General features: G+C 45.0%; 3 protein-coding genes across 3 annotated transcripts in view; 1 reads left to right on the forward strand and 2 right to left on the reverse strand.

Annotated features, from left to right (window-relative positions):
* The window catches only part of LOC115408633 (rho-related GTP-binding protein RhoA-D), a 644,285-nt gene that overhangs the window by 252,590 nt on the left and 364,164 nt on the right, over positions 1 to 27,531 (reverse strand). The window lies entirely within an intron of this gene.
* ube2t (ubiquitin-conjugating enzyme E2T (putative)) lies at positions 1,067 to 7,124 on the forward strand. Its single transcript, XM_030119485.1, has 7 exons — positions 1,067 to 1,138; positions 1,288 to 1,397; positions 5,174 to 5,243; positions 5,330 to 5,435; positions 5,551 to 5,649; positions 6,581 to 6,664; positions 6,837 to 7,124. The coding sequence occupies exons 2-7, from the start codon at positions 1,289 to 1,291 to the stop codon at positions 6,948 to 6,950; spliced, it is 582 nt and encodes a 193-aa protein (XP_029975345.1). The 5' UTR covers positions 1,067 to 1,138; position 1,288; the 3' UTR covers positions 6,951 to 7,124.
* The window catches only part of lgr6 (leucine-rich repeat containing G protein-coupled receptor 6), a 38,088-nt gene continuing 18,206 nt past the window's right edge, over positions 7,650 to 27,531 (reverse strand). Inside the window, exons 3-18 of the mRNA XM_030119442.1 lie at positions 22,822 to 22,893; positions 20,738 to 20,809; positions 17,486 to 17,701; positions 17,237 to 17,308; positions 15,087 to 15,155; positions 14,558 to 14,629; positions 14,347 to 14,418; positions 13,875 to 13,943; positions 13,450 to 13,521; positions 13,160 to 13,225; positions 12,982 to 13,053; positions 12,373 to 12,444; positions 11,723 to 11,848; positions 10,044 to 10,195; positions 9,456 to 9,536; positions 7,650 to 9,375 (exon numbers count right to left, since the gene is read on the reverse strand). Of these exons, the coding sequence (XP_029975302.1) occupies positions 8,231 to 9,375; positions 9,456 to 9,536; positions 10,044 to 10,195; positions 11,723 to 11,848; positions 12,373 to 12,444; positions 12,982 to 13,053; positions 13,160 to 13,225; positions 13,450 to 13,521; positions 13,875 to 13,943; positions 14,347 to 14,418; positions 14,558 to 14,629; positions 15,087 to 15,155; positions 17,237 to 17,308; positions 17,486 to 17,701; positions 20,738 to 20,809; positions 22,822 to 22,893 (2,500 nt within the window). The 3' untranslated portion in view covers positions 7,650 to 8,230. The remainder of the gene's footprint in view (positions 9,376 to 9,455; positions 9,537 to 10,043; positions 10,196 to 11,722; positions 11,849 to 12,372; positions 12,445 to 12,981; positions 13,054 to 13,159; positions 13,226 to 13,449; positions 13,522 to 13,874; positions 13,944 to 14,346; positions 14,419 to 14,557; positions 14,630 to 15,086; positions 15,156 to 17,236; positions 17,309 to 17,485; positions 17,702 to 20,737; positions 20,810 to 22,821; positions 22,894 to 27,531) is intronic.

The following is a 27,531-nucleotide window of genomic DNA, read 5'->3' on the forward strand; positions in this document are numbered from 1 at the left end:
AGATATTCACACACACCCACACCCACACATTCCCAATTATGGCAATTGATGGTAACCAAATTCTCAAACAGGACAATATAAGTGGCGTTAAGCTTATCAACTGATAAGGATGTGGACTGTGTGACAGCAGCATTTGATAAAGTTGTTTACTTGGGGTTGATAGTTATTATTCGTGCTAACTATAAAAACTATATTCAAAACAACAAAACTGAATATGCACTGTTATCTAAATGAAGCTGGAAATAATGCCTTCGAACATATTTTGGATTGTGTCACTTCATTTTAAAGAAAGACACACCTTCTTGTGTCTGCAGCAGTTCAGGAAACAATGTAATCTGGCTGTCCAAAGTCCAAGCAGCAGATACTCAAGTTAAAACTTTGATATGGCAATGTCAATAAGTAATTCATTTATGTCTTCATTGTGCTTCAGTCTCGCACTGTTTTACTCACTTTATTGATGTAGATGGATTGCAGCTTTACCAATGTTCTCTGTTGTAGTAGTTTTTATGATTTGCATTAAAAAACTTTAAACAGCACAATAGATTATTTAATAAATCCTCCAACCAGTTTGACCAAAGTGCACTAAAGAGTGTGAAAGGAATTTCTTCCTGCGGCAATAACTCTTCTTTGCAAATATTGTTTGCTGCTTTTTTGCCAGCTTCATTCTCTCTGCTTGGTCACCATTAAGCCTTGTACATGAACGTTTAATAATAATAATTATTTATGATTTAATCTGACTTATTCAATATTCTAACTTTCTGTTCTATTTATGAGATTCTTTTCTGTGCAGAGCTACACTGTAGAAGAATACCCCTCTGCAAATAAAAACATCTATTCTATTCTATTCTATTCTATTCTATTCTATTCTATTCTATTAATCCAGGTGTCCCTGACCTCTGTAACCACGACAGTAATGGTCAGACACACCTGCGTTAATCAGCTTGTCCTGTCATGAAAGGCAGGAAGCAAAGGAGCCTCCTGGCTGTAAAATAAGTGACCAGTAGGTGGCAGGCATGATTTGTTTCCATAAATCGAGCGAAGAAGACAGACGCACGCAGGTGACGTCATCACGTCAGAGACTCGGAGGGAAAATAAAAAAGGCCGTGCGACGCTGGAAAAGTTTACAACTAAACTCCAAGTAAGAGTAAAACACGTATTTACGTTGAGTGAATGTCGTCCTTATTCATCTTTAGGCATTTTTGAACATATTGTCAGCTTAAGTGGCGGCAGAAAGTGACACGTCTGTCGCAGTAGTTTTTCATATCGTACCTTGTTTTTTTCTCCCAGCATGCAGAGAGCTTCCCGTTTGAAGCGTGAGCTCCAGATGCTGAGCACCGAGCCTCCTCCCGGGATAACGTGCTGGCAGACCGAGGAGCGGATAGATGACCTCCGAGCTCGTAAGACTTTCTGACCCAATGTTTCGTACAATTTGGCTGTCGGGGACCATTTTCTGGCTTTTTCTATCAGTCCCTGCACACCCATTTCAAAACCAGAGCTTGTTAATAATAATAATAATAATCACTCACACAAACGAAACAGTCATTTTCCTCTAATCTCCAGGGGTGCCAAACACATTTTAGTTCATGAGCCACATATTGTCCAGTTTAATCTTGAGTGGGCTGAGCAGGTAAATATAGTGTGACATTTAAGTTTAAACTTTTAAGTTTTTTCTTTAATGTGACGCAGAGTGGACATGATGAAATTGTCTATATTTTCACAAAACCGTACAGCTGCTCCGGAAAATGACTAGTCTCAACATAAAGACAATTTTAATTTTTTTGGTGCAAAATACAGTGGCATGTCCAAAACAAACTCATCTTTACAGCATGACTTTAAAACAGAATCAGAATGGTCGTTATTGTCATTATACAATGTGCAACGAGATTGGAGAGTTTCTCCTTTTAGTGCAGACACCACAAATATAACAATATACTGTACATTATAAATATCACAAAGGATATACGAAAAAAAATAATTAAAGAAAAAAGTATAGTGCACACTTTCATTGTGACTGTATTGCTCGGAGTGAGAGGATATGAAGTAGTGAACAGCAGCAGCAGCAGAGACAGTGATGCTTATTGCACATTTTACAGTATGTGGTTGGCTGAGTCTTAACAATAGCTCTCAGAAAGAAGCTGATTTTAGTCTGTTTGTCCTGCTTTTATGAATCTGTAGTGCCTCCCAGAGGGCAACAGGTCAAACAGCTGACAACTGGGATGCAATCTGTCCTTTATAGTGTTCTGAGCTCTGCTGGTGCACCGGGTGGAGTAGATGTCCACGAGGAAGGGGAGAGGACAGCCAGCGATCCTCTGTGCTGCTTTGGCTGCCTCAGTGCAGCTCCCGTACCAGGTGGAAACCCAGTTTGTCAGCAGCCTCTCAATGGATGAGTGGTTGTAAGGCCAGCAGCAGCTTCCTGTCATTATTGTGCTGGAGCATTATTCTCTCAAAGCACTTCATTATAGCAGATGTGAGGATAACAGGGTGGTCGTCATTGAGGCTGGTTGTGGGTGACTTGGTTTGCTCCTGGGATGATTGTGGTGGATTTCAGGCAGGTGGGGATGATTGCTTGTCTCAGGGAGAAATTGAAAATCCTGCAGGAGATGCAGGACAGCTGGTGAACACATGCTCTGAGCAACTTTCCAGGCACTCCTTCCAGACCAGGAGCACACGCCTCACATCGTGCTCCTCAACAGTGAGTAGGGGGGTGCTCGAGTGTGGTGGGGGCATGGCCGGGGCACACGAGTGTCGCTGTGGTAATTCGAGTCATGCAAAGAAGCAGTTGAGCTCCTCTGAAATTCATGATGCTCTGCAGACCCTGCCACACCTCCTGTCGTCTGTTGCTGACAAACCAGGACTGTATCCTGCTTTTATAGTCGGATTTTGTCCTCCTTGATGCATTTTTTCTGGTCAGATCAAGCCACACTGTGGAGAGCTCTGTCACCTGACCTGAAGGCAGAGTTGCGGACCAAGCTGGCCATCCAGGGTTTCTGGTTTGGAAAACTTTGTCCACAGACACAGCTCCCATACAGAACTTGATGCAGTCTGGTGCTGTACCTCTAAAGGTTTCCAGGTCCTGGTGTTCAATAAGTTCCCAGTCTGTGTGTTGAATACAGAGAGATGTTGGTCTGCATTTTCACAGTGAGCTAGCTATCTGTCATGGCAGCATCACTAAAGTCTCAGCTCAGGTTGTGTTGTATTGTGTCTGCTACACTTAAGATTTGTTTCTTTTTTTTTTTCTTTTAAATCAATGTTTTCTCTAAAATTTTTACAACGTGCATGCCGAATTGGAGCCTCTTGTTGACTGATTTTGGCCCATGGGTCTGATGGGTCTACAGCCTTTCTTGGAGCGTAAAGGTAATTGGAAAACATACGAGAAACATGGAATAAAATATGTCCTCATTATTCCCTTCTCGCTCCACGTATCACTTAAAAGTGATCCATACTGTACAATCCTTCATCAGGAAACACTTTGTTCCTGGTCATCATGAACCTTCAGGCAGCTTCTCTCTCATTCAGCTAAGTGCATTCACAGACGGTTGTTTGGTATCGGTTAAATCGATTTATCACAATTCAACAGACGACCCATTGTTCAGAGAGAGCATTTTTCTATATGAAGATAATCATACTATCCTTCTACCCTGTGTAGTACTGCTCCCTCTGAACTCTCTAAGTTATGCATCTCAACTTTGTAATCAACTCTGCATCATCCTCGTGTCCAGTGAATTCTTTTCAGCTCCTCTCTAAAAATTCCTCAGCAGCAGTAGCAGTTGTTTTAGGAAAAAATATCCCAAAAAATTCAGAACAGTAGCAGAAACACTGTCACTGTGCACACACAAACATCAATGAAGAAAGGTCCTAACAGAAATACATTGTAGCAAGAGCACAAATCTAATTTAACTAAATGAAATGGGTCCAAAGACAGTCATTCTCCAGGAGCAGGGTTAGAAAACATGATTTTAGAGAAAAACATTATGAGAAATTAAAGGCGCCTTAAAGGTGCTGTAGGCAGGATTTTGCTAGTCAATGCTAATTTTTCTGTGTTTTCTTTGGATTAAATGTTAGAGTATCCATTGATAATCCTTTAGGAGTGTAGCATAACTGCACTACCGCGAGGGCGCAGCGTTTCCATCTGTCTCTGTTCTGAGCTGAAAAGGAATCTCGACACCTCCAGGTATCTTCGACCAATCAGAAGAGCCCATGAGGCTCTAACCGTGATTGGTTGAGGGGTGTTCGTCGCGCATTCTTGTGGGAGGGGCTTAACTTGCGTAAGGGCGTGATGTTAGAGAAAACAGGACAGGATTGGCTGTGCTGGGTTTCAAATCACCATCTTAGATGGGTCAAATCGCCATCTTGCTTAGGTAAACCTAAGCAAGATGGCGGAGATGTGGAATCCTGCCTACAGCACCTTTAAGGAGTTTGCACGTTTTATGCGAAACAGCGCCCCCTGCAGGCCTTGGGCGTAATGCAGCTTAGTGAAAAACTCGTCCTTGTGGCTCGCGTGCACGGAAGAGGGGGACTCCCTCTTCATTCGTTTAGAAGCGCTCAAGTAAGATTTAAGTTTCTTTTACCTGGTGGAGTCTGTGCTGGAGCTGTGGCAGTGCGAGAAGCCAGTCTTTTCTTAATTTCTGGAAGATCCTGCTCAGTTGTTGCTCACTAAGCATCTGGCGGAGTAATGGCGGACAAATCGAAACCTAACCAGCGGAGCGCGCATTACGTCATTCCTTTCAAATTCTCCCAAAAAAAATGCTGGTGCCGGACCGGCACTGCAACTTTCAAGTGACAATTTAGCGCTGTTAGAGGTACTTGTAATGAATATGTCAGGGCACATTGTACACATCATTAAAAATGTGTCACATATTTATGGTGGAAAATAAGCATTTTTAAGGTTGTAAAACTCCTTAATGCACCTTTAAGGAAGACAGACTTAATTCCTAATTGTGCACTCACTGTACCAAATACAATGTCTTTTTGAAGTTATTTGAACAATCCACACATTTGTAACGATTCGTGTTTTCATGGTGTTTCATGTTATTTTAAATGCTGATTGAGATGGGAAAATGTGTCACAAATAACAAGCAATTAAACTCACAAATACTTTAAACCATTCTCCACATTTATTCTCAGGAGCACGTACATCATTTTTCTAATAAAAACTTTTCTATTTTCCCTTCAGAGATCGTGGGAGGATCAGGAACTCCTTATGAAGGCGGACTCTTCTCTTTGGAGGTCAAGATTCCTGAGAGGTAACCAGCAGTTGACGTCCCACCTTTATCTACCAGTTTTTCTGACTCTTTAATAACTTTAACCAGCATGTGTTTTCCTGTGGTAGGTACCCATTTGAGCCTCCCAAAATCCGATTCTTGACCCCAATCTACCATCCAAACATCGACAATTCAGGACGGATCTGCCACGATGCTCTGAAGCTCCCGCCAAAGGTTGTACAAGATTTGAAGAGTATTTTTGTTCTGCCGTCATTAATCGGGTTTGAAATAGAAATGTGCCGCTCGTGTCTGTGAGTTACAACATCTTCTGTTTCGTTCTGTTGTTCAGGGAGCCTGGAAACCGTCTCTGAACATCTCCACTGTGCTCACTTCCATCCAGCTGCTCATGTCTGAGCCCAACCCAGACGACCCTCTCATGGCTGACATAGTGAGACACACATTGATTCAGCGCATAAGTTGTACTAATCTTTAAAACAGCTTTCAGGAACTGTTTTAATAATTACTCTGGAAAAAGCAGTGACCTGATTGTGGATCTCATTTCATACGTTATAGTAATTTAGAGCCAATCACAGATCTTACATTTTCTCCTCAAAATATATTTAAACCGGCCTCTTCTTTCCTGTGTATTTCTAATAGAAATGTGTGTTAAACACACACTGGGTTTTTTTTTTTTTTTTTAAACAATAATTCGTCACAAAACGTTTGGAGGTTTTATGGTGCCATGAGGTATAACCCTCCAGAAAGCCCAATCAACGATGCAAGATGAAATTATCCAGCCCTGAGGATTTATGACATTAACTGCAGTTTACGAGCTTGACCACCAGAAGCGCACAGGGGTATAACTTTATTATCATCATTATTTATTTATTTATTTATTTATTTTTAATGTGGTAACTCGCTTCAGTGTAGACAGATGTAGTAAAGTGTCTACATTAAAGACATTGAAAAGTTATTCTGATCACAGTCTGAACTTGCCTGTAATATGTTTGATTTTCAACCAAATGTTAAAATGCCTTTGAAGATGTACGTTAATAGTGTAATAAAAATCCTCTGTGATCTGTAAGTTGTACAGAACATGGTGAACTTGAGGCTTAATGTTGTTGCAGTTGCTGTTCTTTTGATCAGTTTTCGGGTTTGTCATGGATTGTAAAAGAATAGTTGGATTAAATTTAGAGCTTAATAATATAACAATACTTTTGTTGCATTAACATGCTAGTTATTTATAGATAATACTAATACATACTCGGATCAGATGCAACATGTGGCCCCTGAAATAAATTGAGTTTGGCACCCCTTCATTGCTTTATTATCTTGAGAGACTGTGTATACCAAAGTTGTAACATGATGCTTCTTTATAGTCATCAGAATTCAAATACAACAAACATCTGTTCACGGAGAAGGCCCGGAAGTGGACTCAAGAGCATGCTGTTCAGAAGAACCTAGTAAGTATCAAAAATATGCCATTAATGAAAGACTTTCAGTACAAACGAGTTATGTAGTGGCTTTTAAGCCCACCAGGTGGTGCTGTACTCCCTCTATAGAATGTCTTCTGTTCCATGACTGCTTTTCCAGTAGTGCTGGTTGTAAATATGGCTCTTACCTGTCATTGTTCAGGGAGTTGTGGAGAGCAACAAAGAAAATACTTCTGATCAGACAGGACTGTCCCGAAAAAGAGAGTCCGTCGATGCTCAGCAGGAAGAAGAGCCTCCGAAGAGAACCTGTCTGTAGTTTCTTTCTCATACTGTGAATGGAGGCACCGCTCCTTTTTTCACTTGTTGGTCAACTTAAATCTTTTAAGTTGCGCTTCTGTTATCACCCAATTTGTTTCTGGGCTCATGAATGCAATGTGTGTATATGTGTATGTGCCTTACTTGTTCTATTTTATTAAATGTGCTGATGTATTTTAAACATCTTGACTTCTTGTGTATGGACGAACACCCAGTAGCAGAGACATTGTGTACAATATGAAGATGATAATTTTATTCAAACATATGCCAGTTGTATACAAAGTATGTACATCCTAAATAGTACAAGGCTTTTTGTTTTTACAAACTAAGGATTTATTTCTCAATATATAAAATAATATATTTGCTGTTTATAAAAACGGAAACAGACATCATAAGGCTGTAGTGAGTCAATACCATGCTAGTTCAGAGGTAGTTACATTGTATGTACACATCGCTACCCTATGCTAAAGTCTGCAGAAGTAAAGACGCATCCCATTCAGTCTGAGCGACTGCGGCTTGCACACATGGGATCCAACCGTGTAAACCATATGAAACAGCGCGTGTGACCAGCTTGCTGCCACACAGAAGAACATCACTTATAAAGTTCTACATCAGGAAATCGGATTTGTGTGGACTGACAGAGTTAGCTTACACTGGTAACATGACCTGCTGTGTCTGACGATGAGTCCCTTTTTCTTTGTTTTTTTAAACAGACCTTAGCAATCGGATAGTTTATATTTAAAAACCAAATAGCAACTCCACTTAAAAATAGAACCAAACAATCTGTAACTTCTAAGTTGCATTTCTCACAATCACATTTCATTACAAACATTTACACTTAATATTCTACAGTTGCTAGCTAAACTCCCTCCTGGCAACACCACTGATTTGTCTGATGCTTTTACGTTGAGCTTGAAGGGCTTTTGTTTGAGTTTCGTCCTTGACGTTTCAAGTCCTTGATTGTCCACACAGTCCACTGCATCGTGTCTAAGATGTGTGTGATTTTAAAACTAGTTGCTGTCCCAGTAACGAGTCTTTCGTTTGCTTGAAGTTCCGCTCTCTGTTTTAATCTCCGTCTTCTTTTCAACTTCTCGACTGTGCTTTACAGTTTCTGTGAAAACCCAGTGCGACGATGGTCCTTGAATGCCTTTAGTGTCCCAGCTTTTCAGACAGCTTTTCATAGAGGTTCAAAGGTGAGAGAAGAGGTCTTGGAGGAGTGAGAAAGAGGGCAGGTGCTGCTAATCACGAACCCTCCAAACATTCGTCGTCGCTCTGGCGCCCTCATTCTGCCGCTCTATCTCTATCTCTGGCGGTGGGAGTGGGTATTTGGCAGGGGATGAGGGGGACGGAGGAGGTGGAGGAACAGTGGGAAAATCTGATGGGATCCAGCCGGGGCTGGAGCGCCGAGCCCTCGTTGCAAACGGCGTCGGCGTCCGTGAGCGACACCTGCGTGGATGAGTCAGAGCAGGAGCTCTTCTCCGTCTCCACGGAGACCAACGAGTCAAAGGTGTGGTCCCGGCGGAGCTGTGGGTGGGCTTTAGGGCGAGGCCAGAAGAACAACTGAGAGTGATCTCTTGTGAAAAGAAGGAAGAGGAGAGGGTTGAGGCAGGCTGGCAAGGGCTGGAGGAGCAAGAGGACGGACTTCAGCACCTCCTCCCCCAGAGAGAGGAGGCCCAGGAGAGAACAAAGCGAGAGGAAAGCCACCGGCACGTAGAGAAGGCCGTTGGTAAATATTAGCCAGGCGACGTGTTTGATCATAGCGCAGTCCCACAGGCCCTCACACTCCCCCCTCAGCAACTCCCAGTACAGGCGGATGTATGAGCCGGTGACTATAAGCAGGCACAGAGTGTTCATCATGATGAGGGCGAGAGGGAAGCCCAGGGAGGACGGCAGGCGGGAGATCGGCGGCGGGAGCGGCGAGGGGAGGCAGAACGGCGACGAGCCGTACTCCCCGACGCCGACCAGGGGAAGAGAGGCGAGCACGAGGGAGAGGGTCAGGCAGAAGAGCGCGCACGTGCGTACGCTCCCGAGCGACGGCGACTTCCCGTAGGCCCGGGCGCACGTGACGCTCACGCCGCACTGCACCGCCGCCAGGGTCAGCAGCAGCACGCTGGCCTCCGAGGCGAACACCCACACCCAGCCCGTCGCCTGGCAGCCGGGGCCGCCCTCCCAGCGGGCCCCGTGGTGGCCGAACTCCCCCAGCGTCAGAGCGTCCACGAGCGCCAGCGTGCACGTGCACACGCCCGTCAGCAGGTTGGAGGCCCCCATGCACGCCACGGTGAAGCGGAGCGGCGACAGGTAGCCAGGCGAGCCGAAGAGGGACAGGAGCAGGACGGAGTTCCCCATGAGAGACACCAGGGAGATGGACCAGAGGCCGACGCGCACCAGCCAGCTGCCCAGCAGGGAGTCGCACGGACGGAACGGACCTGGAACCACACAGACTCATCAGCAGGGAGAACATGCAAACTCTGCATTTAGTTTTCAGTGAAGGTGCGACTGGCTTTACCAGGCGTGGGTGTGCACTGGACGCTGGTCTGCAGTTTGGCCTCCTCGATTTCTAGCTGGAACTCCTCCAAGTCGGGGTCGTCTGTTGGGGATCAAGGTTCAGACTGTTACGGACTCATTTTGTCGATTTTCATCCAGAGCAGTGTCTGAAAATCCACGCAACGCAAACAGATTCATTATAAAGTCTATTTTCCCTTTCCAGGTGATGTGCATGACAAATGATGTAGCCGTAGGGGTTTTGGTGCAGTGACTAGAAAAATATTCCTTTCAGATAATTGGCTCTTGCATAAAAAAAAAAAACCTTGATTGGCATATGTTTTTCTAACAATTAAAAGTAGATAAATTTCAGTCAGTGATGTGTTATTTTGTAGCTTAATTTTGTTATTGATACCTTGTGGTACGCCAAGATTTTTGTTTTTTCAGTTTTAATGGCTTAATTGGAATCATTTCACTTGAATTTTGGTGTGTTTCGTGCAGCCTGGAGGATCATCCTGCATGTTTCGTGCCAGGCACCAGGCAACTGTGGTTTCGGCGATGCTGATGTGCTTTAACACCGAGCACGTACACAAACAGGGTCCGGGTGTCTTACAGTGTGTGTCGGCGTGGACGGGGTACACAGCCACAGTCCTCTTGTGCAGCTCTTCGTTCGTGCTCTGCTCTGTGTCCCACTGACCGGCTGGCTTGTAGCTGTCGCAGGAGCCGTACACACAGCACTGGTAGGCATACGGCATCTCTATCACCCTGTGGAAAACAGATACAGACTGTGATTACAAAATAAAAATAGAATACACGATTGCCACAACAGAAAACAAGTTTACTGAAGAAAACGTGACACCTGACTGATGTTAGATTTTACTGTCAGTTCCGGTGCTGCTTTCACACAACATATTCAACTGTTTTAATTCAACCTTAGCTGCTAATACATGTGTAGATATCTGAAGATAATCTCAAGATTATTCAAATTATTAAAAAAACTTGACAAACATCCATTTGGACTGTTTTTATGTGGTTTGAAGTGATGGAAACAACAAAATCAATGTTTTGCTTAAAAAAAAACTATCTTTACCTTTTTAGATAACAGTTTAAGGTTAATCAACATCCTATATTTGTGTTTTATCTTTTTGAAACAGCATTTTTAAAAAAAGTCATTTCAACATTTTTTTATTTAATATGTTTTGAAATGTTTAGTTTTCTACATCATTGGTAAATGATAGTTATACATAATTATATTACTTGCAGAAATATACTGATCTATAATAGAAACTAATGGATCTCTAGTCTAATGAATCATCTAATCTCATGGAAACAGCAGGACAAAAGAAGTGCAGACAAGTTAGCAGGAAACGGCTTTTGTCGGTCTGGTTGAAACTCTGCAGGGTCTGGATTTGATGGCTGATTTTACAAGTTGTTGAACTTTCTGGAAACTCATAAATTAAAAACATGATAAAAACTTTAATGAGGAGGAAAGAGTTCCTTTCAGGTCAGCAGATTCCTGCATTAATTAGACAGAATTTTGTTCATCTGTGTAGTTTTTAAGTCTTTTTTTTCCACTTAAAAATTGATAATTACTATCGAGACAACCTTCAGATACTTTTTATCCCTTTCCCTCTGGGATGGGGATAACAGACACACTGTAAGTTTCCTTTTTTTTTAATTATTGTGTCAGAATAAACTTTTTTAAGTGCACGCTCAAGTGCATCCTAAACTGAAGAAGAAACTTTGGTTTTTTTTTTCTTTTTTAAAAGCCTGGATCAACGTGCTTTAGCACACAAACACTTCCACCTGAAAAGTGCTTTCTAAAGTTTCTTTGCCAGGGCTTCTGTTTTGGACTATGTTCTACAGTCGTGCTGACACTGCACTTTGATCACATGCCATCTCAGGTGTATTTGAGATTCACTCTTCATTTTCACTTCGCCACACCTTTGGAGGCCTTCGGGGGTCTTTGGAACAAGAATTAACTTGCCGCTGACAAATGCTTCCTGGTTGTTGTAATGCAGCCTGGGAATGGCTTGCAGGGCCGCTCTGTAATTAGTAAGTTGTCATACTTGGCAGCTCTCGCTGTGTTGATGATATTAATAGAAAATTGTGAGAGAGAGAGAATAATTTGGAAAGGGAAGGGATGCATTATTCCTCACAGCCAAAGGATACACACCTGGGCCCGTAATGATCCAGGTGTGTTCTGTATGTTAAATCTTCTCACTTTTTCTTTAATGTTTGGGGAAGAAAAAAAAAAAAAAGTCCATGTGAATGCCTGACTCTAGATGTTACCTCATATGGGGGAAGTGATCGGGACTGAAGGCCTCGTATAATTCTGTGTTCCCCCTCAGCTTGAGATGTGTGAGACCACCCAGACCTCCAACTGGCACCGAGCTCAGACGGTTTTCAGTGAGGTCCCTAAGAAAGAGAGAGAGAGAGGAAACAAGTGATGAATATGATATATAAGGGCCGAGCCAGCGTCTCCGAAGTGCGTTGTTATTGTAGATGATGCCGGAGATTTTTCCCGGTAACAAAAAGGCCTTGTCTCGTCGACGTTTCAAACGGATCTCTATCAGATTCCCAGGAGATAATGCTTTCTGTCAGACGTGGAGTGTCTGTTTATTTAACCAGGAAAACTTCAAACGGTCTTCACACAATGAAGCAATTTTGTATTGGCATGACCTGAGCCGAGGCTCCTGACCACACGGGGGTTTTTCAGACAATAACTGCATTTCAGCCAAAGTTGAGCAGTTTCTGTGGCCTACACTCTCAAGTGTGAAGTGTTTGTCTAAGCCAAAAGCTCAGAGATACCACTTAACTTTAATTAAAGATACACAAGTGCAACATATCATTTCAGGAGGTAAATTGACATTCGTAAGAAAGCAAAAACAAATGATAGGTTGGAGAGTCTTAGTGATTACTGCGGATCTGTGTTTACTCACAGTTTGATCAGAGAGTGAAGGGAAGCGAAGGCATCCGGGTGGATCCATCCGATCATATTCCAGCTCAGATCGCTAAACACAAAGGAAAGGGAAGTCATATGGAGTGAAAAGGAAGGACATTTACACACTGAAACCAGTGTGTCATCTGTTACTGCCACTAGATGTCAGTGAGCTGTCACAAGTCCACATCATTTCATCCTAACCAACCATCGCTAGTGGACACTTTGACTTCTGGACAGCAGGTCAACATGACCGCTGCGATTTACCGTGTTTCAAGACACAATTCTCTCCCAGGCAGTATTAACGTTATCTGCGATGCTTTCAGACTCTGACCCTGCTTCAGGGTCAACGATTGTCCCTCAGTGGACCGTATAAAGAGTTTTCATGACAGTTTGCTGGCGACACCTTGCAAAATGTGTTGTTTTGAAGAAGCTGTCAGCCGCCTGTGAAAGCATTGCAATTCTACCTGTCAGTGGTTTCTAACGCCAGAGTTCGTTCTGCGTCTCAATGTGGTAAAATCACATACTTGGATACCGTCGCTCCAGAAATTATTTCAAGAATGTCCAACATGTGAGGAAAAATGGGCTGTTTGCACAAAGGTTGACTCACAGCGCTCGTAGCGAAGTCGACTGCTGAAAGGTGCTTGACTCTATCCTCTTGATCTGATTATGTTGTAGCCCTCTGTTGACACACGTATAGGGTTACATGTACACAATGCAGAAAAAAAAAAGCGAACCTTCTTTCTGATGCATTAGTGTGTAACTGTCTTGGCAGTCGAAGTACTCACATCTCCTGCAGTGCAGAGCAGTGAAAGAAGCTGGGCAGATCCTCTATCTGGTTGTGAGACAACTCCCTGCAGGAGTACACACAGGAACAGAATCACGAGCCGTCTACTTTTATATTGTGGAGAAATTACGAGGGCGACTCAAGACAATGGTTTTTGTGTGGGAGTCTGAAAGTGGCTGGGTTTCATAGTGGAGTGATGTTATGAATGATTGCTCGAGGGCACAGTTGGGTTTTGGGTATCAGTGCTTTGCGCCTCTCGCTCTCCGTTCCCGTGTGTGTGCGTGTACTCACAGCACTCGGAGGCGAGGCAGCTGCTCACAGAGGTCCAGAGGGAGAGCCGAGAGCCCGGCTCGAGTCAGAGTCCTGCGGCGGGAGAGAGGAACATCTGATCATTGTTGTAGTGCGAGCAGGCGAGAGGATCCCCCGGTCCTGTGAGCCTAACGTGGTCGGACAGGCAGCTGCGGAGGTTGGCCAGACCTGTCAGTGGATGGCATAACTAGCCGACTCCTCCCTATCCTCGTGTGAGTCTCCTGTCTTTTCCCTGTCTCTCCGAGAATCCTAAAACACACAGTGTGTGTCACTCCAGCAAAGGCTTATCTTTCTTCACTCTCATCCTCGGTTGTATGTGGACACCTGGAGAAGTTCGTCTGCTCTCCTCCCTTTGTTGCCGCTGTTTGAATACTGATAAAATGAGTTGCTGTAAAGGAAATACTCACAAGATCTCCAGGCTAGTGGTTCCCTTTAGATCTGGAAACTCTCGTATCTGGGTTGCCCCGTTGAGGGAGCTGCAGTCAGACAGGGAGAAGAAGAAGAAGAAGAAAAAAAAAATCCATCAGACAACTGTCTTTCTTTCTCCTCCTGCCTCTCCCTCTTTCTTTCACTCATACGCGTACATGCATGAGCACAGACCTTGTCTAACAGCTCATTTCAGCCATCAAACGTCTCCTCCAACATCAACACGGGCTGTTTTGGCTGTCTCGGTAGACATCATAAGTCACACCATTCAGCATGTTCTTACAACAGCCGCTCTCTTACCACATCAGCACACTGGGCAGCAATACGCTAACACAACATCATTCAGTAGGCCATTACACATGTCCACTCAACTCTCACTGCAAGGGACGCAGGATGATTTAAACAGTGTTTGGGCAAACTCACTGGAACGGCTTCCACTGACCGCATACTTACAGCGTGTGCAACTTGGGCAAGAACTGGAAGGCGGATTTTCCCACGAACTGGATTGGATTCTCGTAGAAGTGACTGCAGGAAAACCGGGATTTCATCAAGCTGTTTAATTTGTTCTCAAAAACGGCTTGTAGATGGTGTTGACACGACAGTGTAATTGCTTGTTTGTCTGTTATGTGTACATTGTAGCCGTACGGATAAATAGTAATCTCACATGGTTTGGAGCTGCGGGTTTCCCACGAAGGCCTTCTCAGGAATGGCTTTGATATTGTTGTTATGGAAGCCCCTGCAAATATAAAAACATACTGTTAGTCAGACAGTCAATCAATGTGTTTCTCATTTTGCGTGTGTGTGTGTGTGTGTGTGTGTTTCGAGGAGGGACGGAGTGTGTATAGGAGTGAGATGCAAGTCGTATGTCCTCATGCTGCACCTGCCGTGGCGCAGCTGAAAAACATTTTTGGACACATGAGATGTAAACACACGCACATACGCTGTATCTGTGACACATATGCACGCTGCGGAACATCTGCTGAAGCCCAGGGAAAACGCAGCTTGTGCGTGTGCGTGTGTGTGTACGTGCAGGCAAGCGGCTGCGTGGGTGTGTAGCCAGCACCTGCTTAGGGCGAGAGAGATTGTATCCGAGTGCCACATTAAAATCACTTAACGGGATTACTTGGGATAACACAACCACGATAGTCACGCCGGGCAGGTGTGTTTTCGTGTGCGTGCGTGCGCGTACTCACAGTTCCTGAAGTTTATTCAGCGTCCGGATAGCCACAGGGAACTCCCGCAGATCATTGTAGTTTAAATCTCTACGAGAGGAACAGTTATGAATAAATGATCTGTTGGAGGAATCCGTCCAAACCATGATGGAGATTTTATATCCCTGCAATTGAAGTCATACTTCATACAAATAAGAAATTCAATGTTTCTATGCATGAGAAAGTGTCTGATTCCATATGTATGCGAGCCATTTCCTCCCCGGTCTGGGAGGCTGACAGCTGTGGAGTGTGAAGTTTGGGTGTGACCTTTGACCTCTGAAGCCCCAGCCCAATTATTGAGGTCTTGGTCTCATTAGTTTCCCAGGAAACACTGTATCAAAACATCCATGGCTGAAGCTGACACAGTTCATGTGCAGGTGGCAGGAAAAGAGGTCGATACTGTATTTCTTGCGCGCAGACACTGTAGATGTGCTTGTCCGCATGGGAACGGGGTTGTGAGTGTGTGTGTGTGTGTGTGCGTGCATACAGCAATTTACTTTGCCAAATGAACCCGTGCCAAGGCCTGTGTGCATGCATGTAATGTCTTTGAAGATTTTCAACAGTCTAGATCAAACACACTAAAAGTCCTACTCCCCTGGATTTGACTTCATTCTATTCAAATATTAAAATGCCTTTGATGAACACACTACTGGGTGTGTTTGTGTGTTTTTCAGTGGCTGCTGTGAAATGTTTGCCTTCGTCTGTTCTGTCTTGTTTGCATATGTTGCTGCATTTTCAAGCAAAAACCCTGGCCGGCTCCTCGTTGTAATGATTTTATAATGCACACAAGGGCTCAGGGAGGGTGGCGGCGATGCAGATGGCCTCCGGTATTTCTCATAAGCACGGTCAGTGCGGGAGATTAACCCCTCATACCAGCGCAATCCCCACGTCAGTGACACCCGTCATCTTATCCCGCTGAATCATCTGTCCCTCTCCACCGCTGACGGCCCAAACACTTTAACACACACTATTCTGGTCCGGAGACCTCCATCCCTCTTTTTCACATTCTCTGGTTTCCCTTCATCTTTTTTCACCGAGGCTCCTCTGACTTACACGATGTTTCCTCACATTTCCCAGCATGCATAATGGCTTTAAAGTCGAGCGCAAAGCTGGCCATACGCTAGTGATTGCAGGAGCAGGAGCGCTTGCTTATCTGCGCACGCACACGCACACACACACACACACACATGCATGTGCCCACACACATGCTCATAAAGAGGAACGCGTAATTTTTTTTGCACTTCAACAGGTTGTTAAGCATCGAGCCAGAAACTAGTGTTTTCATCAGACCACCATGAATTTTGCAGGAGACGTTGCTTTGCAAGCGTCTCCATTTCTCTCGCCTCCTTTCTCCACCTCCTCCATGAGACCGTGTCGGTTTTCTGCGGTTTCAGTATTGGTGTGTAGTTGGGCTGTAGTTATCAAAGCGACGGCACGTACTCTCCTGTAGCCGCTCTGTGTTGAACCTGACCTTTGTACTGCTGAGCAATTACTTATACAAAACACAGAGGAATCTGCTGATGATACTTCAAAGTAATCAAAGAGGATCTTTTTTCTTCTTCACATTCCTGCCGTTCATTTATTGGTTGTGGTTTTGAGAAACGTTCAGGCACCTGCTGAAATTACCAGACCATTAATCATTATGACTTTACAATTTAGCTCTGCACTTCATTTTTCTTTGGCACAGTTAGTACATATGATTTATAAAAAAAAAAAACAAATGCATTAAACTCAAGCGTTCTATGTATCTCCAGTCACCTTTAAACAGACACACTCACACAAGTGTAGCCAGATGCACAGTCGGAGTAAATGGACGTAGCCTGGTTCTGTTACCTCTCCAGAGTTTTTCATATATCTCGGGGGTGATTCTGAGGCAGTGTGATTGCTGTAAACACTACCATACCAAATGAATGTTGATACTTGCTGATACTTTGTCATCACACAGCCTGCATCAGGAGGTACTCATTTCACGTTGATGAAATGAAATCACTCGAGGGTGTGTGTGTGCGCGTGTGTGTGTGTGTGTGAGTTTGTGGGACAGGCTCAAAGTTTCACTTTAAAGAGGAACCACTGTCCTGGAGTGTGTGCAAAATGCACATGTGTGTGGGTGTGTGTACTTTCAAGATACTCACAGTGTCTCCAAACTGTGTAAACCTTCAAAACATTTCGAGCCCATGGTCTGGATGTGGTTGTTATGGAGATGGCTGGAAAAAGGCCACAAATATTTTTCAACAAATCAGAAATTACTTGCTCAAAAACGTTTCCACACTGCAATAATCACCGCCCTGTTCTAGGTCAACGGAACAAATAATTTCTTGGGTAAGTTGAGAAACCGGCGCATATAGGAGGGTTTTCAATAAGCAGATCAAGATGTCACTCACAGTACGACAAGGGCGGAGAGGTTGTTGAAGGCGTAATCTGGGATGTGTGTGATCTGATTCAGGGCCAGCGTCATGGCCTGCAGCGAGGGCAGAGAGTCCAGGGCCGCCACCGGGATCTCTGTCAGGGAGTTGTCGTCCAGCCACAGGTGTCTCAGTGAGCGGACTCCTCTGAAGGCCTCGGCCGGGACCTCAGACAGCAGGTTAGCATCGAGACGCCTGCAGGGTGAGAGGAACTGAGCTTAGCGCCATAATCATCCCAGTACAGTACGCTCGCTTGTGTGCTTGTGTATCAGCGCATTAGTGGTCGGGTGTCATGGCACCTAAACGCTCTGGCTTACAGGAAGGTTATTATGAGAATTACACGTCCTTTATTCTCCCTCTTTCATCTCCGCTGCAGCTTCGGTGAGGGTCTTCATTATGATTTATTCCCATGCTAAATAAGCCATGTCGAGCTTTACCAGCACGGACATGTGCAAAATTTAACAAGGATGAGACACAGATACAAACATGTAGGAATGACTGTCGTGAGGATGTTTTATCGTCCCTACTTTGTCATATAAATACGTTATGCTTCTGTTTTTGCTGAAAGAAAAGGGCAGAAGTAGAGAAGAACAGCAAAAGATGGCTGACAGGAAAAGACATTCTCACCACACTGACACCATTCATTTTTTGGAAATAATGAAGTTCTGACACTGGACCCATATCCTCTCACACGTACGCTTTCATCTGCTCAACCACACAAACCTCTGTCCTCTCACTGCCTCTGTGTCCTGAACCCACAGGCAACACGAGCGGACGCACACCCCACGTAAATACACACAAAGCGTACACACTGTCGATAGTGATGAATGACCCCCTCGGGGCAGAGTTGACAGGCTGAGACCACTTCCTCCTGCTATTCTTCTTTCTTTGGCCCTTCACACTCATTCATTAATCTCCCTCTTCTCCCCCTGGCCCCATTCACGGTCACATTTTCTTTCTTACATCTTCACTGATGCACTCACAGCGACTGTGAACCCCTCTGCATCTCAGTCCTTAACTCTTGTTGGTCTTTCAAACATCCTCCTTTATCAGCCTTCCACCGGGGCTCTTTGATTCTGGCGCTGCGGCTCCTCCTCACTCTCCTCGCCCCTCCGAGGCTTCGCCAAACAAAGTGCATCATCAAAGTGAAATCCGAACTTGAACTGTGAACCCCGGACTTCTCTCCCCGGGGAAATTTTCCATCAGGAGAGCAACTGTATACACTGGCAGATGCTCACATACAGGCGCACAGAGAGACACCCTCCAGCACACATGTCAGAGCGCACACACTAAAACAACTCCAAGAATTTTTCATCGTCTCTACTTCCTCAGGACACTTTTTCTTTCTCTCTCTCTCTCTTTTTTTTTTTTTTCTTTCCACGGCGCTAAACATCGTCCTCGTGCATCCTGTGGACTCCAACTGTGGACATTGTTTGTCCCCGACCCAGATCGCAGGATGAAAGCTACGGAAGGCCCTTCAACTTTCTGGGTTGTTCTCCGGGGCAAAATAATAATTGCTCCTTTGGGTGGACCTGCCAGGTCTGCAGAAGGTCCAGACAGAACCAGGAATGTTCCACAGGAGCCAATAAAGTAGACTATTTCCTGTCCATCACATCAAAGTCTGACGTACGATTACCGGAGTGAGAAATAGAGAGAGAAAGAGAGAGAGATCTTTTAAATGATGCAGGAGACCTGCAGACCTGGATATGCTGGTTCAATTCTCCAGATGGCCAAAAGTTTTATGCAGAGAAGTAACTCAGAGAAGCACATTTCAGAGTCACTCTGAAAGCTCTGTTATACTGATCTACAGCTGCTTGTGAAAGCCATCTCTGGTGATTACATTTACTTAACCTTTTGGTTGAGACCCCAAACACATCTTTCTGCCTATAAAAGCTCTGATCTAAAGCACAGTTCTCTTATCATTTGTTGTCATTTCTTTCGTCGGTGGCGAGACAAATTTCTTAATTCAGTTTCCTTGTTGAGAAAGGCATTTCTGTAAGGGATTAAGGCCCGATTTATTTGGGATGAAAGCCTCATTTATAGATTTATACTAAATTAAAGTCCGCGTGCTGACTCAGTCGGTGTCTCTCTTTCCGTTTACCTGGTGTGTTTATTGTCAGTGAGAGGCGCCGACAAGCTTCACTCTCCAAAGCCTTTCCAGTAATCTTCCTCCGCTGAGCTTATCATTACTATAATGACAAGGTGCGTCTCTATACACTGGATCTGTGTGTGTACTCTGTGTGAGTGTGTGTGTTTTTCATTACTTGAGACAATCTCTACCTGAAAAAAAATTTTGGGGGAGACCACACACTCACGCCTGTGCTCACACACACACACGAACTGAAGACAGACAGACATCATTATGACAGCAAATTGTTCATTCAGACGAGCACGCACTCCCATGAGGACAGCCTGAGCTGAACACTGTGTGTATGTGTGTGCATGTGTGTGTGTGCGCACAGGCCCACAGACTTCATCAAGGGAGAGTAGTTCTGCTTTATACCAGACAGGGAAACGTTGTAGGTGGTAGAGGAGTTCCGTGTGGGCGCCCCTCCTGGGTTACAGCTCCAGCTATTTTGTGCGTGCGTGATGAGGGAAATGGCTTTATGGATATTTACAAAGAATTAATAATTTGGAACGCGGCGACGGGGAGAACGTGTGCGGTAAAAACGACGGGGGCGAAGCGGGTAGGGGTTGAGGTATTGCAGATGAGGTGGTCCACACGCACACATCCAAGTGTGCACAGAAATACACTGACCCACAGATTAGACAATTAAGCCACCAAACACTCTCATTAGCCGGGGGGATAGCGGTGTGGGTGGTGGGAGTCGAACGGAGGAGCGGGAGCGGAGGAGGAAGAGAGAGGGAATTGATGGAAAATGGGGTTGTTTCACAGCTCATTGGAGATGCTCTCCCTGGCCTGCAGTGTCTGCTGTTTCTCTCATGGCTTCCAGATGCTACCATGAACTGCGCTGACACAATCAGGCTGTGACTCCTACCATCCGCACTGAATGCGCAACTGTTACAGCCAGCTCCGGGTACGGCCTGTAATTTGTCAGCGGTACTCTATACCTGCGTTGCGGTTAGCGCCGAAATCTGTGGGTGGCCACGGGATGTTTCGTTTCCCCCGCAGGATGAGGTAGAGCAGCGTGATTACTGTGTGTGTGTGTGTGTGTGTGTGTGTGTGTGTGTGTGTGTGTGTGTGTGTGTGTGTATAACAGCGGGACTTACAAGGACAGGAGGTTGGGCAGGTCCCATGGAGCATCACCAGGAAGTCTCTCCAGCTGGTTGTTTTGCAGCATCCTGAAAGGCATCGCACACATCGCTCGGTTACAGATACGAGGCCTATTTAGTTGATTTAGTGTAGCTGGTGTGTGTGAGCGCACGTCAGGCAGAACAAATAATTCCATCGCGAGGGAAATCTGACACAAAAAGGAAAGGGCCAGTGAAAGCTTGAAGAGAGCAGAGAGTGAAGGGTAGAGAGAGGAGAAAGAGAACCTCCTTGGGTGGGCTGCTGATGTCATTCTGAGAAGAATGGAGCGAAAATGAGGAGGAAGTGGGGAGCAAACAATAGCGCTCTCTCTTTCTTCACCCTCCTTTGCTTTCTCTATCTGTTGCTCATTCTTTCTTCGAAGTTTTACTGTGATCTTTTGGCTGAAATAAGCTAACGGGACACATAGCCGCCGATGTGTCAGGCGGACCATCGTGCCTTTTTGCGACATTGTGCTTGAGCATAGACATTTGTCACAACACTTACTCAAAACTAGGCTTTTCTATGTCGAATAACAACCTTCATGCCTTTATGATACAGCAGCGTGAATTAATATTTAGAGACTGAACTAATTTAATTGACACACTAGTGTGCCCTGGTTGCCGCTATATAAAGATGAAATTTCTCTCAGTTGACGCTCCAGTGCTTTTCTCAACAAACCTGTAAGATACAATGAAGGCCTTAGTCTAAAAATGTAAAGTTTTCTTTTAAAATAAAAGGAACATGGAAAATATTCCCTTTGGGATGATGATGCCATGATAAATACACTAAATTGAGTCTTTTCCTGTTTCAAAGAAAAATCCCCTCAGGGAGCTTCACTGCATTACATCTGAGGTTCATAACCTGGTGTGTGTGTGTGCGTGTGTGCGGGTGTGCGTGTGCGTGTGTGTGTGTGTGTGTGTGTGTGTGTGTGTGTGTGTGTGTGTGTGTGTGTGTGTGTGTGTCAGTGTCAGCAGGGACCTTACTGCTACCCTCCATAAGATCAGCGGTGTATTTGTGTTTGACATGGTTTGACTTTCACTAATGTATCGGGAAAGAAAACCAAAAGCTCAGCTGCTCTGAGGTCAAACAGCCCCTTCAAAGTTGGCTTTGTTGTTTTAATGTGTAGCATGAATGCTTTCGGACCCACAATCATTCAAACTGCGTGTGTCCTGTCCCAGGATTCATGACTGACTGGTTCATTCTCTCTGTGTGCATTTCAGCATTGCACAACAAGGTGGAGGACGATCTTCTGGTATATTTGGTGTAATTCCCCAGGTTCCCTCAAACTGTAAACCTCAGTTTGCTAGCAAGACTTGTGTTCTGTTGATGTGTTTCTCAATCTATTCTGAGCCAGCATCCAAAAACAATTAAGCCAATCGCCGATCCTCATGTTGAAATTCCTTCTCTTACACCCTCTAGAAATATGGCTCCAGCTCATTAGATGCTGCACTTGCAAGTCAGAAGGTACTATGGTTTTTTTTTTCTTTATGGCTGCTTAGCACTTTTTTTTTTTCATGACTTAATACTTCACAGCAGCTCGAACAGTTGGTGGCCATGGATCATAAGACTATAAACACAGAACGAGGAATGGGGTGTTAAGAGAACAGCTTTGAATTGAGTTCTGGAGTGAATTTTTTTTGTCACTTGCTGTAATCTGGGTGGGTGGTGTGACTGGGAGGTCCCTGCATTACACCTGTGTGTGTGTGTGTGTGTGTGTGTGTGTGTGTGTGTGTGTGTGTGTGTGTGTGTGTGTGTGTGCGTGCGTGCGTGCGTGCGTGCGTGCGTGCGTGCGTGTGCGTGTGCGTGTGTGCACGTGTGTGTATGTCCGTGTGTATTTGCAACCAAAACAGGGCTTGTTTGGAAATGAGCGAGCTCCACGCAGAGCAGGTCCCCCTTAACTCATAAACTTTAACTGCAGTTAATGACGCATAGCATGTGTGTTTTATTCAAGGCAGGAGAAAAACTCTGTCCCGCCTGAAAAACTACGACTGGAGCAACCCGCGACGGCGATGAGGGACTACTCAGGGGTGAGATAGGTGAGAGGGAGTGAGAGTTTACTTACAGAACTTTGAGGTTATGGAGCCCCTGGAGAGCGTGGCCTGAGATATACCTCAGCTGATTCCCTGAGATACGCCTGGAAGAGAAACACAGACATAAAAAAAAGGGACGAGGAGTCAGAAAAATGAAATAAAATCATATACACAGGAAAGCACAAATCTCATAAGAGAAGTGTTGCTTTATTCAATGTTTTTGGATTAGACTATGATATGACTTAATCCTGGAGTTACAGCTTTGGGGTGACTGTTGGGGCAGTATGCAAATAACAATATTCTATTCCCTTCAGTGTGTGGTTACTATTGGCCCGAAGCACACCCTGAAACCCAAACCGATCCTGGGAGCCCTGATGAGTGAGTAAAGACGGAATTGAATGAGACTGAGACTGGGTCAACAAGTGCAGTGCGTCAGTAGAAGTGCACATGTGTGTGTGTTTATGTGTGCCTGTGTATGGTAAGGTGTATACCACGTGTGTGTACGCAAACACATGTGTGCGGTGTGAACGCACGCACTAATTTCCACGTCCTTGAGGTAAATTGGGCCCAATCTGAGGGGCCTTGTGGACAGCGAGGCAGTAAAACCACACACGTTCACACAAGCAATCCAATCAGTTTGTTTATCAAACACAGCACCTAATGGTCATTTGTGAGTGTGTATAAGATGTCCAAATAAATAACATTCAGTCCAACGGAGTAACTTTCAAGGTCACAGGCTGGAAACACGGTTTAAACAGATTTGGTCTTCACTGCTCAAGACCACCCACTTTTATTAAACACACACACACACACACAAAACTCGGGAGTTATTCACTGGCACCCTCCTCCACCTCACACCGCTGCTCCACAGGTGACATTTGCCTGACATTTCAGCTCCACGCTGAGCAGCCTGCCTCTGGCAACGGTGTGCCGTCTGTGCCAGAATATTGAAATATTGATATAGAACGCTGTCTGCCTCTCCAGCCCCCCTATCACCCACTTGGTAATGGATGAGGGCTTCCAGCAAACTCCCTGTGACATCTGATACTCATGTCAACGTGTCTCATTTGTATTACGGTGCAGCGGCAAACCGCACGGCTCTGCCCACGCCTGCCAAATTTCACACTCAGCCCAGTAGGACTCTCATGGAGCTCATATCTGTCAACACAAACACAACACGTCCACAGTGTACATGCATACCCACATCAGTGCATGTCTTTACAGAAAGTGGCGATGGTTATCTGACCTGTCGTGGTGGCATTACGTCGTGCCTCCCAAGCGCATTCAAACAAACAGCGCGGCCGCTGCATGATGCCTCCGTTTGAATTTCACGAATTTTGACAGGTGAGCTGCAACAGTGGCTGTTAATTATTATTTTAAACCAAAAAAGCTCAGTTTTGCCCTTTGATCGGGTTCACGGAGAAGCTTCATCCTTTTTTTGCTGTCACTTAGAGGTTGAAAGCTCTTATTCTTCAGGTCCAGTTCAGTTTCCACAGTTGCACAACTTGGTCACTGGGGACAACTGCACTCGCTACTTTTCCAGAGGTAGCTGTTTCGGTAGGCTTTCCTGAGGTCCTGACACCAGTAAAATGCATTTAAGTCGATTTCTGCAAAGACCCCTAAGTGCCTTCTCTTGGTTCCTGTTCAAACACAATGATTAGTTACAGATGCTTCTGATGGAAAAAAGATATAGGTAGCACCAAAGAAAAATAAATGTCTTTTCTACGGGGGGATGAGAAACACCAGTAATTTAAAGTTTTAGAAAACAAACATTGTAGTTAGGGCCATGGTATGATGTGCAGGTCCTCCTGCCAACCCAGCCTTTCTCTATTAAACTGCAGCGCCGGAGCCAAAACAGCATTAGAGTCGAATCATGTTTTTTCTTCTTTTTTTTTTTTTTGCTGACTTCATTTGTCAAATGGATAATTATGTCGAAAGTGAGGATGGATATTGAATAAAAAGAAATGCTCAGACGTTCTTGATAGACATCAGCAGTGCACCGGCAGTTGCCACTGACCAACTGTTTCCATGATATCAGTGTGTGTATTTATGTGTGTACGTGTGTGTGTGTAAATGATTGCACGTATGAGTGAATGTTCCACACTTAGCCTCCGAGTCGTTCCACATCAATCTCATCCTAATGAAAGGCGCCTTGCTCTTGTCAAAGCACGGCTCCAACTATTTTTTCTCTTAATTTGATTTGGGGATTGTTGGAATTGTTCTTGGCCCCCGTGCTGCATAGATAAAAATTCCACCTCGACATAATTCAAGTCTTTTGAAATGATTCATAGGTAAAATAACAGAGGCCAGAGTCGCTCGTACGTACGAGAGAGAAATGAGAGGGATGCTGCAGCGAGCAGAGGTGAGACCACCCTGCTATCGGTGCTGATCAATGAGGGCCTAACTGAAGCATCCCCACTGCTGATTATCCCATGTATCACCATGTCCTATTGCCTCAAAATAATAAACAAAACCACAGATTAAAGGCCGCGAGAACAAAGATGGCGGGGGTGTTTCGGGATAATATCTCAGGTCGTGATAGTCGCAGTGGCAGGCGGGACGGGGCGCTTGATGGGAGTGGATGATGAAAGCAGACAAAGACCAGGCTTTTCATCAGGGCGAGGATGATTTGTGCGAGGGTGTTTTCTCTACGTATACATGTGTGACCTTTAACACCCTGACCCATCAATAGAAATGCGGCTGGGCCTCCGGGCCGGCCTGCGGGTCAACCACTTAACCTGCTGTTACCCTCTGAAATTGCAGGAGTAAAATATGGACACATGAGGTGTCTGTCGGTGTGTGTGTGAGAGAGAGAGGGCGAGAAAGAAGCACACTAACAAAAAAACATTGGCAGCACTTTAAGGAAAAGCCTTAATTGTCCTGAATAATTCCAGCTGTGCGGTGCACCTGGACCGTCCTGAGAGCCAATATGGTAACCTCTTAACCCTCACCTACGTCATACTTCTGGCCTATCGGCAGACAATCTTATCACAGGGAGGAAGACAAGCGGGGCAGCACTCGCTTCCACTTTCCGCTGCTCGTCTTCTGCGTTTGGAATTCACATGTGCGATAGTCAGAGCTCTCTGATGCGGTTGGATGAATATTCCAGAGTCGGAGTCGCTGCCAAAAACAGGATCACTTTTACAGTATCAGTATTTCAGCCTCGAGTTGATAAAAGAAGCCAGGAGTATATTCCGTACCCATTTACTTAAGTTGGTAATAATGTACGTCGAAGAGGCCAAGCCAGCAGTTATCGGGAGTCAGGCTGTTTCGCCTGTCAAGTCACTCTGAATGGTCTTATTTGAGCTCTGTAATTAGGAGGTGATTGATGGCTGAAGATAATGATAAGATGAATACAAGAGACTCGATCCAAACGCTTGATTACAATGGGAGTTAAAGGCGAAATGCACGGCGAAACGCGATCTGCAGAGGCACAAACAGCGTGGACTTTGATAATGATGATAGGCTGGAAGCACTGTCGCCTTCTAAAGTGGTTTCGAGAAAGAGCTTCTAAGGGGGCAGCTTCGCCTCCGACTATCCTCTGCCGGGCTCAAGTTGCATTTTGACCAGCGGTAGAAAGTGCATCTTTGATATTAGAGCGGAACATCTGAGAAGAGGATGTCTTTTGATATGTCAGGTAGATGAGTAACCAGGCAGAGCGTCTATACACTTGAGTGTGGGCTTCGCTGCCCTCTCATTAATCCACAGACATGCAGTCGCCGCTCTTCAGGCCCTCTCCTCTGACTGACAGCTGCGTGATGCAGGTTCCTGTGTTTGGATTGGGAAGCAAGTCGCTGATCAAAGTGTTAAATGAAGACTTAATAAGAAGGATGTCAGATCAATAGAAGAGGTCATAAAAAGGTTTAATGAAAGGGCAATTACGTGTTTGTGTTGTTGTCAATTTTAGTGTGACAGCTAAACAAAGGGTGATTTCACCTTGCCAGATTCAAGGCTTCAAAGGTTTCTATTATTTGCCACAAGAGGTGATAGCTGAATGAAGAAAGAAGAAGCAACATAATGCAGATCGCATCTGTCCTCTCTGTAGTGTAAAAAAAAAAAAGTTGGGCTTCTTGCCATCCATGGACTTGTTTTGGTTTTTTTCAAGCGTGAGGAGAGAGTCAAAAAGAGGAAAAGTGGAAGAAGTTGTAAAGGCTGTAAGTACAGCCTGCGATAGCCTGCAGTGAAACTGAGACGGGGGCTGCAGAAATGAATTGGATGGGAGGGAGACGGTGAAGTCGGGGAAAGCAGTGAGGTAGAGCCGCCCAACATCAAACAGTTTATCACTCTACCAGTCACAACATGCCTGCTTCTCTGCCTCTCCCTGGGCTACCAACCAGCGCTGGAGACCCACATCAAAAGCCGTCTCTGTCAAACCAGCCGTGTTTGTGTTTAGTGCCTCGGTTTGTTTTTCTAAGTGTCATAAGTTGTTGCAATTATAAGCTGTTCACCCGACGCTGCTATGCTCCATCCATCTAAGTCATCTTATACTCCCTTGAGACATCATCATCATCATCATCATCATTGCTCATCTCCAGAAATGGTCAGCAGGCTCTGAAAATTAGCTTCAGGGCAGGGACGTCCTTCTTGAAGGAATTACAAAGCAACATCATTTCTTCTTAAAGTGTCAGAGCTTGACTGTAAAACAGGCTGTCTGTGGCTCTGCAGGTGGAGCTGCATCCAAGATCCCCACCCCCAGGTCCCCGATGCAGAGAGACGTCAGCCTCAATGTTCAGTGTGGTTCG

This window comes from Salarias fasciatus, chromosome 20 (genome assembly GCF_902148845.1).
Source record: "Salarias fasciatus chromosome 20, fSalaFa1.1, whole genome shotgun sequence".
Lineage (NCBI taxonomy): Eukaryota > Metazoa > Chordata > Actinopteri > Blenniiformes > Blenniidae > Salarias > Salarias fasciatus.